The 13,057-nt window shown below is 40.7% G+C and overlaps 1 protein-coding gene across 2 annotated transcripts; it reads right to left on the reverse strand.

Moving 5' to 3' along the window:
* Positions 1-624: 624 nt before the first annotated feature.
* cgref1 (cell growth regulator with EF-hand domain 1) lies at positions 625-8,021 on the reverse strand. 2 transcript variants are annotated; one of them, XM_070962412.1, is made up of 7 exons: positions 7,890-8,021; positions 6,819-6,924; positions 6,509-6,583; positions 5,094-5,167; positions 4,714-4,838; positions 4,287-4,388; positions 625-3,619 (listed from the first exon to the last, which is right to left on the reverse strand). In XM_070962412.1, the coding sequence occupies exons 1-7, from the start codon at positions 7,897-7,899 to the stop codon at positions 3,380-3,382; spliced, it is 732 nt and encodes a 243-aa protein (XP_070818513.1). In that variant the 5' UTR covers positions 7,900-8,021; the 3' UTR covers positions 625-3,379. The 2 variants fall into 2 exon arrangements, with proteins under 2 accessions (XP_070818513.1, XP_070818523.1); XM_070962422.1 differs by having other exon boundaries at positions 1,735-3,616.
* Between the last annotated feature and the right edge of the window lie 5,036 nt (positions 8,022-13,057).

The following is a 13,057-nucleotide window of genomic DNA, read 5'->3' on the forward strand; positions in this document are numbered from 1 at the left end:
CAACCCTACCGGGCGCCGGCGTCGGTGTCGACTGGCAGCTGGCAGCCCACCGCTCCTGGTCTGCCGCGGAGGATCGACAGACCGAGGATGGGATAAATGCGGAGAAAATAATTTCACGGGAAGCATGCATTGTAAAAAAAAAAAAAAAAAAAAAAAAGATTAGCTGACCCGACTTAACTATGTCAAGTCATCTTGTAGCTTTGACTGAGTTAATGAGTTCATGCAACATACAGTCTGCACTCACCTTCCTGTATCAAGTAAGTTGAACTTAAAAATATTATTTGAGTTAACTTTAAGAGATGTTGGTTGAATTTATTTTATCAAGTTCCTACAACTGCGGATCAAGTTGGCTCAACATGGAATACATAATTGCTATAACTTACGATTTCTGTATCAAGTAATGTGGACTGGAAAACATTACTTAAGAGAACTAAAAAAGATGATGGTTGAACTTATTTTATCAAGTGAGAGCAACATTATTATTTTTTCTCATGCTTTATGGCCAAGTTACTTGAGTTTACAGAAATTGCTAGATTTCAAAATTTTAAGCAAAATAATATCTACAAAGACTCTCCATGAGAATTAGACAAACTAAATATTAACCCAAGAAAAAATAGCTGAACAGACAATTCAATAAGGACCTTTATTTAACCCCCAACAAGTCCAACTTCAAGCAGCCTTGCTTCAAAATAAGTGTTAATGGATGTCGAGACATCAAAAAAGACCTTCTTTGGGACATATTAAAAAAATAGCCCTTACACCCTCTAACACACTTTTGCTCACAAACTGAAATTACACTGTCCCACACATATATAATAATAATAATAATATAATACATAAAAAGAAGAGCCTTCCTTTGGGGGAAAACAATAACTCTCCGAGTTCAACAGAGTCCTTTCTGAGTGAATGTTCAGAGTTGCTGCAGTAAATTGCAAAGATTCATAAAAACAAACAAAAAAATGTATCTGAGAAACTTGCTCAAAATGTTGAAAATGAAAACATTCAAACATTACTGAAATGTCCACTCTCTTGACAATTTCTCTATAACATAACATGGATTAGTGTTCCTCCAAACAGAGCAATAGAAATAAGTCAGAAAATGAAAACAAGATGGACATATAATGGGCAATTAGTGTGCGTTGGTTCGGCGAGGAGAAACACTTGCAGGACCACCTCATTGAGGGGCAGTTGCCCCAAACAGCACAGCCTACACTGAAGTGAAGAAAGAAAGAAAGATATACAACCATTATCAGCACAAAACACACTAAGTTCAGTTTCCTTAATGTGTATGTGTATTTTTAGATGTGCAAAATACTGTGCATCACCACAAGTCTCTGAAAAATTGCACAGTTCACAATTTAAAGCTTCCAGATTTTAATGTATCCTAACATGAAATAAACACGACTTTATTATAAAGTGGACACACTTGGCCATGTCACTCATCTGAATGGTAAGTGATTACATTGTAAAAACAGAAGCCACATGGCACAGCACTGACAAGACAGCGAGAAAAAAGAGCTTCTCATGAGTGATGTGTGTACCGTTACATTTTGTATCCATGGCAACGCACAGCGGTGGCAGCCATAGACATAATATACGTAGACGCCTCATTACGTGCTGGAGCGTAATCCAGCATCACCGACATATTGGGTGGGTCTCCGCTAGCACCAGAGCCAACCAAAGTCAACGTAAAGAGAGCAACTATGACCCTATTTTATTTATTTATTTTATTTTATTTAGTTTCCCAGCCCCAGTTGCAAGCAAGTCATCCTCAAGCTGTGAACAGTTGTTTAAATTCAGACACGTCAGGCCAGACGGGGTGTGTGTGTGTGTGTGTGTGTGTGTGTGTGTGTGTGTGTGTGTGTGTGTGTGTGTGTGAGAGAGAGAGAGAGAGAGAGAGAGAGAGAGAAATCAAATGAACAATCAACTGTTTCTTTATTAAAATCTAAAATTAATTCATTAATACATTTATTAATATGCCATACCATGTGTCTGTATTATGCTCTTTAACAAAGACAAAGTATTTCAGCATGAAAGCATTTGTTTTTAATGTGTGACAGCGTCCTGTATCATAACTACATCTCTGACGTTTGTAACAAACCAAAATCGGGTAAAAATTAGAGGAGTTGTGATGATTATAGTAGTTGGACATACACTTTCCTCCGTAGAAATAAATGCACAGGGGACGCATAGGAGACCCATCCAAGATGGCGGCCGCGCTGAACGTCAGCTCCAATAGGAAGCGTCAGTCAATGAGGCGTCTACGTATATTATGTCTATGCCAGCAAGTATTACAAAAAGCAAAAACGGTGTGCCAGAAGGGTCAAGATACAAAGTATACAGGATGCATAAATGTTTAAAAGGGGTAAACAAAAAAAATGCAGCAAATACTCTTAATACATTTCAAGTTTGCTGAGAAAGGCTGAATTTAATATTAAATTACATCAACTGTTATTTCAGTGGGGCCTTCCTGGCCTTCATGATGAAGATGAATACTGATGGTAGATGGCTGCAACTCATAAAGCACTTTCTGAGAGCACCTCACTTTTCTAGATTTTCACAGTTCCCAACTCATTCAGGCACACTAAAAAAATATAATGCTCATGGGATCATAGACAGAGAAAAAGTAAGACTTAATGTTATCCATTAAATCATATAAGTCATTCTATAGGCTGCAGGAATTTTCAAGGAAGACCAAACTGAATTTCATGGCACACCAGTGCACCTTATCACACGAGCTAAACTGAGCTGTTTGTGAATGAGACCAGTTTAACTACATAACAGTCCAGACGCACTCCTGGTGCAGCAAATCCTAGAATGGGTCAGACACAGTAAGGCCAATCAGTGTGTACATGACACATCAGTCTCTACATACTGTAGAAAACCTCAAATACATTCAAAATATGCTATTTTGCTTGGTATGATGGAAAAAATATATAAATACAATGAAAGAAAATGAAAGATTCCAAAGTTGCCAATCTCTATTGATGATGGCTTCTGTCTTACTAATACAGATATTGCATTTATCAAGACGATTTTTCAAGACGTTTGTCTCTTTTACAGCTCTAGAATTCTTTGCATTCACAATTAAGACCAATTAATAACCATAATTAAAAAAGTTCTCCAATAAAGTGACAGGAATAATACTTTTAACAGAGTCATCTTGTCATTTACCAGCCATCTTCATGTTAAATACTCCTACTGTAATGGATGGTAGGATTTCAGGATTCAAATCAAGAGAGAGACCTTTAGTGGGAATGATGATGAAGAAGAAGTCGTCTCAGTTGAGGGCATTATTTTCACTCTATTATCAGTCTTTTGCTGGCTTGACTTAAGAGCACAGAATGACAGTGTGGACAGAAGCAGCATGTGAGTGCATTCATATCTCTGGCTGGCCCTGATGGACAGCAGCTTTGTGGTTCTGCCCTTGTTCTGCTGCTGGGGCTTCTGCATTTTGTTGTTCATGCTGTTCTACTTTCTTTATGACTTCCTCTTCTTCTGCCTTCATTTCCTGTTGAGGTTGCTCTTCATCTTGAGGTGGCAACTTGTCATGAGCCTCCTCTGTCTGCTCTGCTGCTCCTGCCTTTTCCTCATCAGTACTGGGCTTTGCCACCTCCTGCTAATGTTACATTTGCCACAAATGAAGCAGAGAAAAAAAAATAGGTATAGCTCAGTAAACCAAAACAAAATACATACTTAAAATTGAATCCTACCTCAATCTACATGTTGATCTGTTATAAAACATCAAAACTAATCTTATCATCATGAAATGGTTTTCAGTATTATAACATCCTTTTTATATGTATTGAATGACAAAAACAAGATACAGACAAAACACTGGAAGCTCAAGGCACATTTACTAGCCTTTTCTTTTTATATCATATATTTGATTCATTTACGCTGGTTTTTATACACTTGGAAAAGCTGGTAAGGGGACCTTGAGTTGGGTCTACTTTGTCAAATACTATTTCCAAGGTCAGAAGGTCACGAATTGCCATTTGTGTTTAAAATAAAAAAAGGAATGTTTTATGTTGTATTTCCTAAATACGCTGTATTATTTGTTGGTTATTACATGTTGCAGCCATCCAGAAAATTCCCAACAGTAACACCATCACAGAACATACAATCTCACTGGCTAGTACATGTGTGATTGTAGATTGTATGATATTACTGTTGTGATTTTTCTGCATAACTGAATCCACTGTGTTTTGTCTGTTGTGGCTTAAAGGCAATCATTACACTTCATAGGAAAGAGCTGAGAGTGTGTTTGTGTGAATGCACAGTACCTGTGTGTGAGGTAATGGAGGAGACAGCAACTCTGATGGGGCCAACAGACCATCCTGGTTTAGATCCTGAGTCTGGAGTAAAAAATCTACCATAGACACCACCTACACACACACACAAACACACACACAAACACACACACACACACACACACACACACACACACACACACACACACACACACACACACACACACACACACACACAATAAAGAAAGCGTTCACCCTAAACTTTAACGATTTATGTTATACTTACATTTTGTCCCCATAGAAAAGACGAGTCCCCACAATGTGACTGTATAATCAGACGTTTATCCCCACAACGATGGTAATAGATGTAATACACATACACACATGCACCAGGTCAGATAAACAGGTCAACTTGACCCTAAGACAATGGCATGTCAAACACACAGCTACTCCCCCTCACCAGCTCATTGGCTTGTGCTCCAGGTGTATGATGGGAGTTATAGTCTGAAAGTAGCTTCATCATCTCCAAGCCATCCAGGAGCCCACTGCGATCGTAGTCATAAAGACGAAATAGGAAGAATACCTCTGACACAAAGCAGGAGAAGACTGACATGTTTAATACCAAACACGCTTGATGCACTGCGGTAATATAGGATGTACAGAATGAAAATCCCTGACTGAATGTAAAGAATGTAGGTTTTTTGCACGTTACAAAAAATGTCAAATCATAGGAAATTACTTTATTAGTACCTCAGACATCGGATTTCAGTAAACAGCTGTCTGTAAAATTTGTGTTTATGTTTGGTAGTGATGACTGAACCAGTAGGAAGAGATGTCTACCTTGCTCCCAGGTGCTGATTTCAGGTCCTCCTTGACCATCCTTTAGACTGGACTGAATGTAACTTTGCAGCAACCTGCATTGCACGCAGTACAGAGTACATTTCAATTGAGGAGTCAGATTTTCTTGCAGATACAATCAGACTGGCTGATATTTATCTCTGTTCTATCTTTCTTTATTTACCAGTGATTCTTAAACAGGCTAACTTAAGCTGTAGCCATTGTAGCAATTCTGTATCATTTTCAGCCACAAGAGGGCAGGATTGGATGCTACTGAAAATAAATCCCACCATATGACTCCACTTACCAGGAGGAGGTGCCACCTCATCAAAAAGCATTGTGTTTCAGGGAAGGTTATTCATTTATTTGTTCATTTTCTCTGTTTGCTTAATTGTTTTGGAAGACTGCAACCTCACACATCTCACATGAAGAAAATGGAAAGAAGTCATATGTTTGGAGAACAGTGATACTTAGTGACACTTGCTGACCAAAGTTTTAAACAGGAGTTTTTTTAGTTCCATGCTCAGGCCATAGATTAAGTAGTGCTCACATTCATGGGAACATGGTTGAAAGACTGCAACTCTCATTTTACAATTGAAAAATTTGTACCCGAAAAAGCCCTTTGTTTCCATCCAGGCAGCATCTGTGCCTCCTGTGTGGCCTAGGTGAACGTGCATCTTTCATCTAGGGAGGTGCAGATACTATCAACTGCTTTTCTACACAGCTGACAAACACTGTCTGGTCATATGCTCACCAGGCAAGAAACCACTATGATAGAGTAGTATATCTTATCAGCCAGTGGAAAGAAGCTAAAGCCACAAAGTAACCAACAACACACTCGCTAAGTCCACAAAGTCATTATGTCTCTCATTTTCTTTCATGAAAATATCAAACTTGTAATTTATTATGGGCCACTTCATACTAATACAGCTGTATCAGATGTCAGCCATAATATATCTGCGATATGTGTGAGGATAATTTATACTTTCTCTATCCCCATAATGGAAAAAAAACAGTATTGCAATATCAGTATCTTATCAGTGTATGGTGTAGTTCACATCATTAGCACAACACAGCAGCCAAAGTCCACAGAGAGACCAGACTGCTTAGTCCACTAAAGCACACCGCAGGCTGAACAAATTTGGATGTGGTTTGCATGTTTATGGTTTTAGTAATAACTACTATGTCATACAGTAGTGCAAAACAATGCATGGCAGTAAATATATCTTCATTCTATGTAAAATATATCTTATCATCCTCTGAGAAAAAGGTATTTCAAACTGCATTTTAGGCATTTAGGCATTTTGTAAGGGCATAAACAGACTCAGCTTTCTACTTAGAGACTTTGTCAAGAGCACATTCATAGCTTAAAATGAACCGGATGTGTAATAGCAGCACATCGACCATGTGTCCCTCACCTGCGGTTCTCCTCTCCAGAACCAAAGGGATTGGCTAGTGTTGCTGAAGGGGGGCGGGCATCTTGGGTGTCCTCACTGAGAGATAAAAAAAATTAAAGAAGGGAACAAAAAATATACACTTTTTTTCATTATTTCCAGTTAAACACACAGAGATATAAACATTTTTGAATAATAATAATATTTTATGACAATAAAATGTATCAATTATGACAAAATAAATATTGCAGGATATTTACTGGAAAGACTAAAAATGTTTCTATTTTGGAATGCGCAGAAAAAAAGAGGGAAACTGTGGAGAGAGGTGGCTTACCTTTGCGTCCCAGGTAGACCTGGTGCAGCCAGGCACAGGTGTATGAGTAGGAACAGGGACAGTACACATGGGGCCAACCTGCCCAGGTGAGACTCCATGAATACACCTACAAGCACACAGCCATGTTAGGGCATCACATCACATCACATCACATCACATCACATCACATCACATCACATCACATCACATCACATCACACACTTTAGTCATAGGATGTCTCCATGAATTTATTTGGCCAAAGTTCAGATTGAACAGAATATGCAAAATATGAAATATTCACAGGTGATGATTTCACGATGCTGCACAATGTTGAATTTCCACATAGCTTCCAACAACCTGCCCAAAGACACCTGCATACTCATAAACTATACAAGCTATTTGTGTTATTAGCTGTCAAACGGCCAGTCTACAGGTAACACCTCCTACCGACAAAGAAAAAAACAATAATTGCATAAATACAGCATTGTCGCAATCTTGCAGCCTTTACAATTTCCACAGATGGTGGAGCTTATGGTCCATTATGGCAGGATCAATTCAAACCTGTTAATGTGTATTTAGCTCAGCATAGTCCGTCCACACTGTCACCAGAGATCAGTGAATATGTTCATGTGTCTTCAGTGTTAGATGCAGATGTTACATATGTAGATGCTTTTCAAACGCTGCTGGTTCGAGCTATGTACGGTACGCTGCTCACTGCATAGACTGATGAACTAGCCATATCCTTCTGCGGGGCAGCAGCGATGCTAACATCGAGGCTCACACAGCCACGCATGACCCACGGCTGACACCGACTCAATGCAGCATTATTACAACCCGCACACTGATTATTTCTGATAAATTCGTCATGTCCACTCAGTTTGACATTCCAGGCCTGAATTAAAACAGAAACACATGACATATGGCATGCGGTGGCTAGTCGCAGCGTAAAACAGTAGCCTAGCATGTCTACAGATGTAGATTAAATATTTATGTGTGTGTAACATGCAAACTGAAAGCCTCGCGGAGGTCTACAGCCGGATAAATACAGTCTGCTATACTCTATGTCTCCACTCAGAGTGATAATGAGCCTACCTGTCTGCATAGCTGATGTGTGGACAGTAAAAAAAAGAGGCTTTAATTCGGGCAGGTTTCGGTTTATAGGTTCATATCCTGAGAGGAGGACACCTCCGCCCCGCCTCGTGCCTCCCGCTCTGCTCTGCACTGCGCAACGGCGGCTCCACGCGCGCTCCCTGGCTGCCACGGAGACCGTGTTGTTTTGGTCAATGACAGGGTCCACGTGGAAGAACGGGGGCGCCGTCGTGTCAGTGAGTTTGCGCAGGCAGCGTCTCTTTGTGCTCCTCTCTCCGTTTTATATTTCACGCCACGTCGTCATAGACAGTCCTCGAGTACGGGACAGCTGGGACGGGCAGACAAAGTCTTCTTTTCCAGGATGGCGACAGGGGGTTGTGATACGTCTTTAATGCTCAGTCTCGGTATGATCAGGGGCCATAATTTCAGGAGATATATTACAATATGAAGTCATGCAACTTCTTCACAGGGGCTGCCTAATATCAAAAACTTCACACACACCAGTGGTTACAATGTTCATACAGCTACCTCCTTACATTCTTTTATTTTTTATTGCTATTTCCTACATGTACATGTGTAAAAATATTTTACTCATTGCATTCACGCTCAGCCTTGAACCAGTATTTTGTCATTTAAAGACTATTTCACAACAAATTAATTTCGTTTAAATGTTTGCTCAATTTACCAACAGAGCATATTTAGAGGTCCTGTATGCACTCCTGGTATTTGACCACAAGATGTCCCAGTAGCTCTTTATTTCAGTTGATTCCTCCAAGGCAGCCTAGTACAGAAATAATGTTCTTATCTGAGCATTATAATGAAGAATATTGAGATGAAAATGTGATGATTATGTCAAAAATGAACAGCAAATGATGAGACATTTTTACAAAATCATATTATTAGGAGTGAGGCCAGGTGTAGTGTTATGACAAGTGATACATTGTAATATATCTAATTATTGCATGATGATACATTTATGACATATTTAGATCAGGTCTCAACAACCTCATGGTTTCTTTAAAGTTCATTAGTCAATTATTATCATTAACAGTCAATAATAATAGCTCAACTGAACAAATTGTTTGTAGATATATTGACATTGTACTGATGGCTGAGATTCAACAAACCCCACTACAATAGGACAGCTGCAGTCAAGACTGATATCATCGGCGCGCGCGCGCGCGCACATGCACGCACGCACACACACACACACACACACACACACACACACACACACACACACACACACACACACACACACACACACACACACACAGGTCAAGGTAAGTTGGCCAGTAATGGTGTGCTGAGTGTGCAGTCTTCATTGGTCTCAAAGGGAAAGTTATTCTTGAATGCGTTCATGCTGCTGTCTCCAAACACTGAAACCAGGGACGGACTGACCATCTGGCATAGCGGGCATTTTCCCGGTGGACCGACGTGCTATTTGGGCCGATAGTCGGCCACTTTTTTTTTTATTTTAAATATTGGTCTGACCGGCCCATAATGCCAGACAGTCGATCAGCGGCCCGATTGACTTTGGGCTGGCCCAATCACATCATTAAACACCAACCCCTTTCGCTTTGGTCTAGCCGACATAATGCATTCGGCAAAAAAAAAAAAAAAAAGTCAGCGCAAGAGTTTGTTCATAACCACCGACCGGCCCTCGACACGCTGGTCTGCTGGTCTTTAATAGGTTATTAAATTCACTGACACTTGACGGAACTCATCTCGCCCAATCATATCATGAAACACTTCCCCTCATTTGGGTCGGTAACGTAATCTGTTAGGATCTTCGAAAATGGAGAGAAAACGAAAAGGAGGTGCAGAGAAACTGCGAGACAAGAAGAACCTGGCTCTTCAAGCCAAGGCTGTGCGCAAAATTTCTCTCTCTCTCTCTCTATTATGTGTGTGTGTGTGTGTGTGTGTGTGTGTGTGTGTGTGTGTGTGTGTGTGTGTGTGTGTCGGGTCGGATCCCGGCCCGGATTGTTGTTGTAATTATTATTAGTGTGTGCTTGTCCCAGTCGGATCTGGTTCTGGTCCTGGGTCTGACCCGGGTAACTTACCCGGAACCGACCTGGAAATTTCCCGGGACTTTACCGTTACCGACCCGGAAATTTCCCGGGACATTGCCGGGACCGACCCGGAAATTTCCCGGGACTATACCGGGACCGAACCGGAACTTACCCGGGACCGACCCGGAAATTTCCCGGGACATTGCCAGGACCGACCGATCCGGGAAAGTTCCGGGTCGGTCCCGGGTCAGATACTGAAAAACTGATTCATACCTTTAATTTAAGCTGACTCGACCCAGCTGTTACCATCATTATTATCATCAGTGTGTGTCCCGGGTCGGATCCAGCCCGGATTGTTGATATTATTATTATTAGTGTGTCTGTGTCCCGGGTCAGATCCCGTGTCGGATCCCGGCCCGGGTTGTTGTTGTTGTTATTACTATTGCTATTATCATCATTAGTGTGTCTGTCTCTGTGCGGCCCGGTACCAAATGGCCCACGGACCGGTACCAGTGCTGTACAGTATGTTCTGTGTAGAATTTAAATAATTTTAGTTTTAAAAACATTTGTCAGGGGTCATAATGAAGATACGGGTATGATGTGTTGACATAAGGTGTCCTTAAACAGAGTGTCTCACCCTGATGTGCGCAAAGTGCAGATACCTGTAGGGGGACCTTCTTCTGAAGTCCTCCAGGATCTGTCTGCTGGGTCAGGGAACTGCAGCGCGGGGAAGTGCTCCCTGCACTTCTTCTGACAGGACGCGCTCATCATAACGTACCAGTAGACGCGGAGATCCCGGTTTCCTGCAAAGGACGGTTCTTCATGTGTGCTGCTGCTGCTACAGTGCAGCATGCAGTATCTCACGCTGTCCCTAAGAAGCCGGTGCAAGCGCAAACTCAATTCCAAATAATGGATCGATTCCGTCCACCTCTCTGCTGCGTTATAGTCCAAAGCCAATCCATACGCAGCCGTAAAGGGGCATGAGCTCCTCCTTGAGGAAATTTCTGAAATTGTAGTTTTCATATTGTGCGGCCGACATAAAAACAAAGGGGTCGCTTAGGGGTCTGTGGGAATTCCGGACATTGGGCCTATTAGACGTTACCGACTCGGGTTTCTCAGTGGAGGCCAGGGACGGACTGACCATCTGGCATAGCGGGCATTTTCTAGGTGGGCCGACGTGCTATTTGGGCCGATAGTCGGCCACTTTTTATTTATTTGAAATATTCGTCTGACCAGCCCACAATAGCAGACAGTCGATCAGCGGCCCGATTGACATTGGGCTGGCCTAATCACATCAATAGACACCAAACCCTTTCGCTTTGGTCTAGCCGACATAATGCATTCGGCAAAAGAAAAAAAAAAAAAAAAAAAAAAAAAAGTCAGCGCAAGAGCTTGTTCATAACCACCCACCAGCCCTCGACACAACTTGGTCTGCGGCCCATAGGTTATTAAATTCACTGACACTTGACGGGGCTCATCTCGCCCAATCATATCATGAAACACCTCTCTCTCTCTCTCTCTCTCTCTCTCTCTCTCTTTCTTGGTAGAGCACATACTGAATGACACTATGTTATTGAAGAACGTGCTGAACAAAGCTCACCCTGACTGGGCTACACCGCTCGGGTAAGGTATGTCATGCTAAGAACGCCCACTAGGCGTCGCTGTGTCTTTAAATAGTACGTCTTCTGTTTGCCTCCTCACAGGAAGTTAGCAAATAGAATTATCTAATTTGATACAAGAAAAAACAGTTAAAGAGAGGTCAAATACTTTTCTAAAAGCATGTTCTACCAAACGGTTTGTTGATTTAACTAATGTAACATTGATTAAATAGACTATTTGCTATGAAATAAAAAAAAACTTTGCTCCATTATTGTTAATATGATACATTTAATGTTATACTGTTATATGCTGAAGTAATGTTATACTGATTTTTTTTTTTAATATCATATATTATCATATATACAGTTTCTGAGATCAGTTTCAAAGTACTGTAAATATGGTATATAAATACTGAAAATAATATTAGTTGGTAAACTAACATTTTAGTAGCATTATAACAGTAAATGGTTTGTAATTTAGATTTATTTTATTTTATTTTTTACTACACAAATAAGAGATAGACACTCACTGCCAAGTCTGATTTATTTGACATAACAACCATTTTCAGAGCTTCATGCAATTCAGACGAAAAATTCAAACTCATTGTGCTGCTGCAAAGATGGTTTTTTTTTGTTGTTGTTGTTTAAAAGAACCTCTGCTATGAGAATACTAAGTGAAATATTTTCTCAAAGGGTACAGTTCCTTTATTCATAGTGAAATTACAATAGAAATTTTTATTGCTTTATTTGAAGTGCAAGTAATATTGGTGGGCTAGGTCTTAATAAGAAAGACATACATCTATTAAAATGGCTGGATTTTGACTATAAATCTATCTACTATAGTAGACCCCCCCCCCCCCACACACACACACACACACTCCTATTCCCTCATTCACGTCTTCAGTTTTGTTTCCCTATCCTCTCATCACCTCGCTCTCATTGGTTGCTTCTTTTTTATCTGTTTCCCATCTGGCCTTCTCCCTCATGTCTCTTGCCCTCCCACCCTCTGAAGTAGTGCCAGACTTTACTCTCAAATTGCTAAAAGTAGATAAACTCTATTGAGATGCCAACACAGCAGCATGTGAACACACACACACACACACACACACACACACACACACACACACACACACACACACACACACACACACACACACACTTGCAGTACTCTGCCAAGACTAAATTCTTTGCAGTTCTTTAGGATTAGATTGTATGGGTGAAAAGCAGTGGTGAGAGGGAAGGTAGTAGTAAAATAAATAAATAAATAGAACACAATAATAAAATAAGTGTGAGAGAGATGGAAACAAGGGTGGTGCAGATGGATAAAGGTGAAAGGTGAGAAAGGTGAAAGTGAGATGGAGGCAGGACAATGGAAATAGTTCAGAATAAGAGCTGATTTGTTCACCACAGAATGTGATGAGTTTGTTTGTACAGATGTGTTTGAACTGTAGTTTTACTCAACTGGATGATTGGACAATTACTCATGGAACTTCACACACGCACGCACACACGCGCGAGCGCACACACGCACACACAGAGTTTTCTTATTTACGTTACATTT

Source organism: Chaetodon trifascialis, chromosome 1 (assembly GCF_039877785.1).
Source record: "Chaetodon trifascialis isolate fChaTrf1 chromosome 1, fChaTrf1.hap1, whole genome shotgun sequence".
NCBI classification, from domain to species: domain Eukaryota; kingdom Metazoa; phylum Chordata; class Actinopteri; order Chaetodontiformes; family Chaetodontidae; genus Chaetodon; species Chaetodon trifascialis.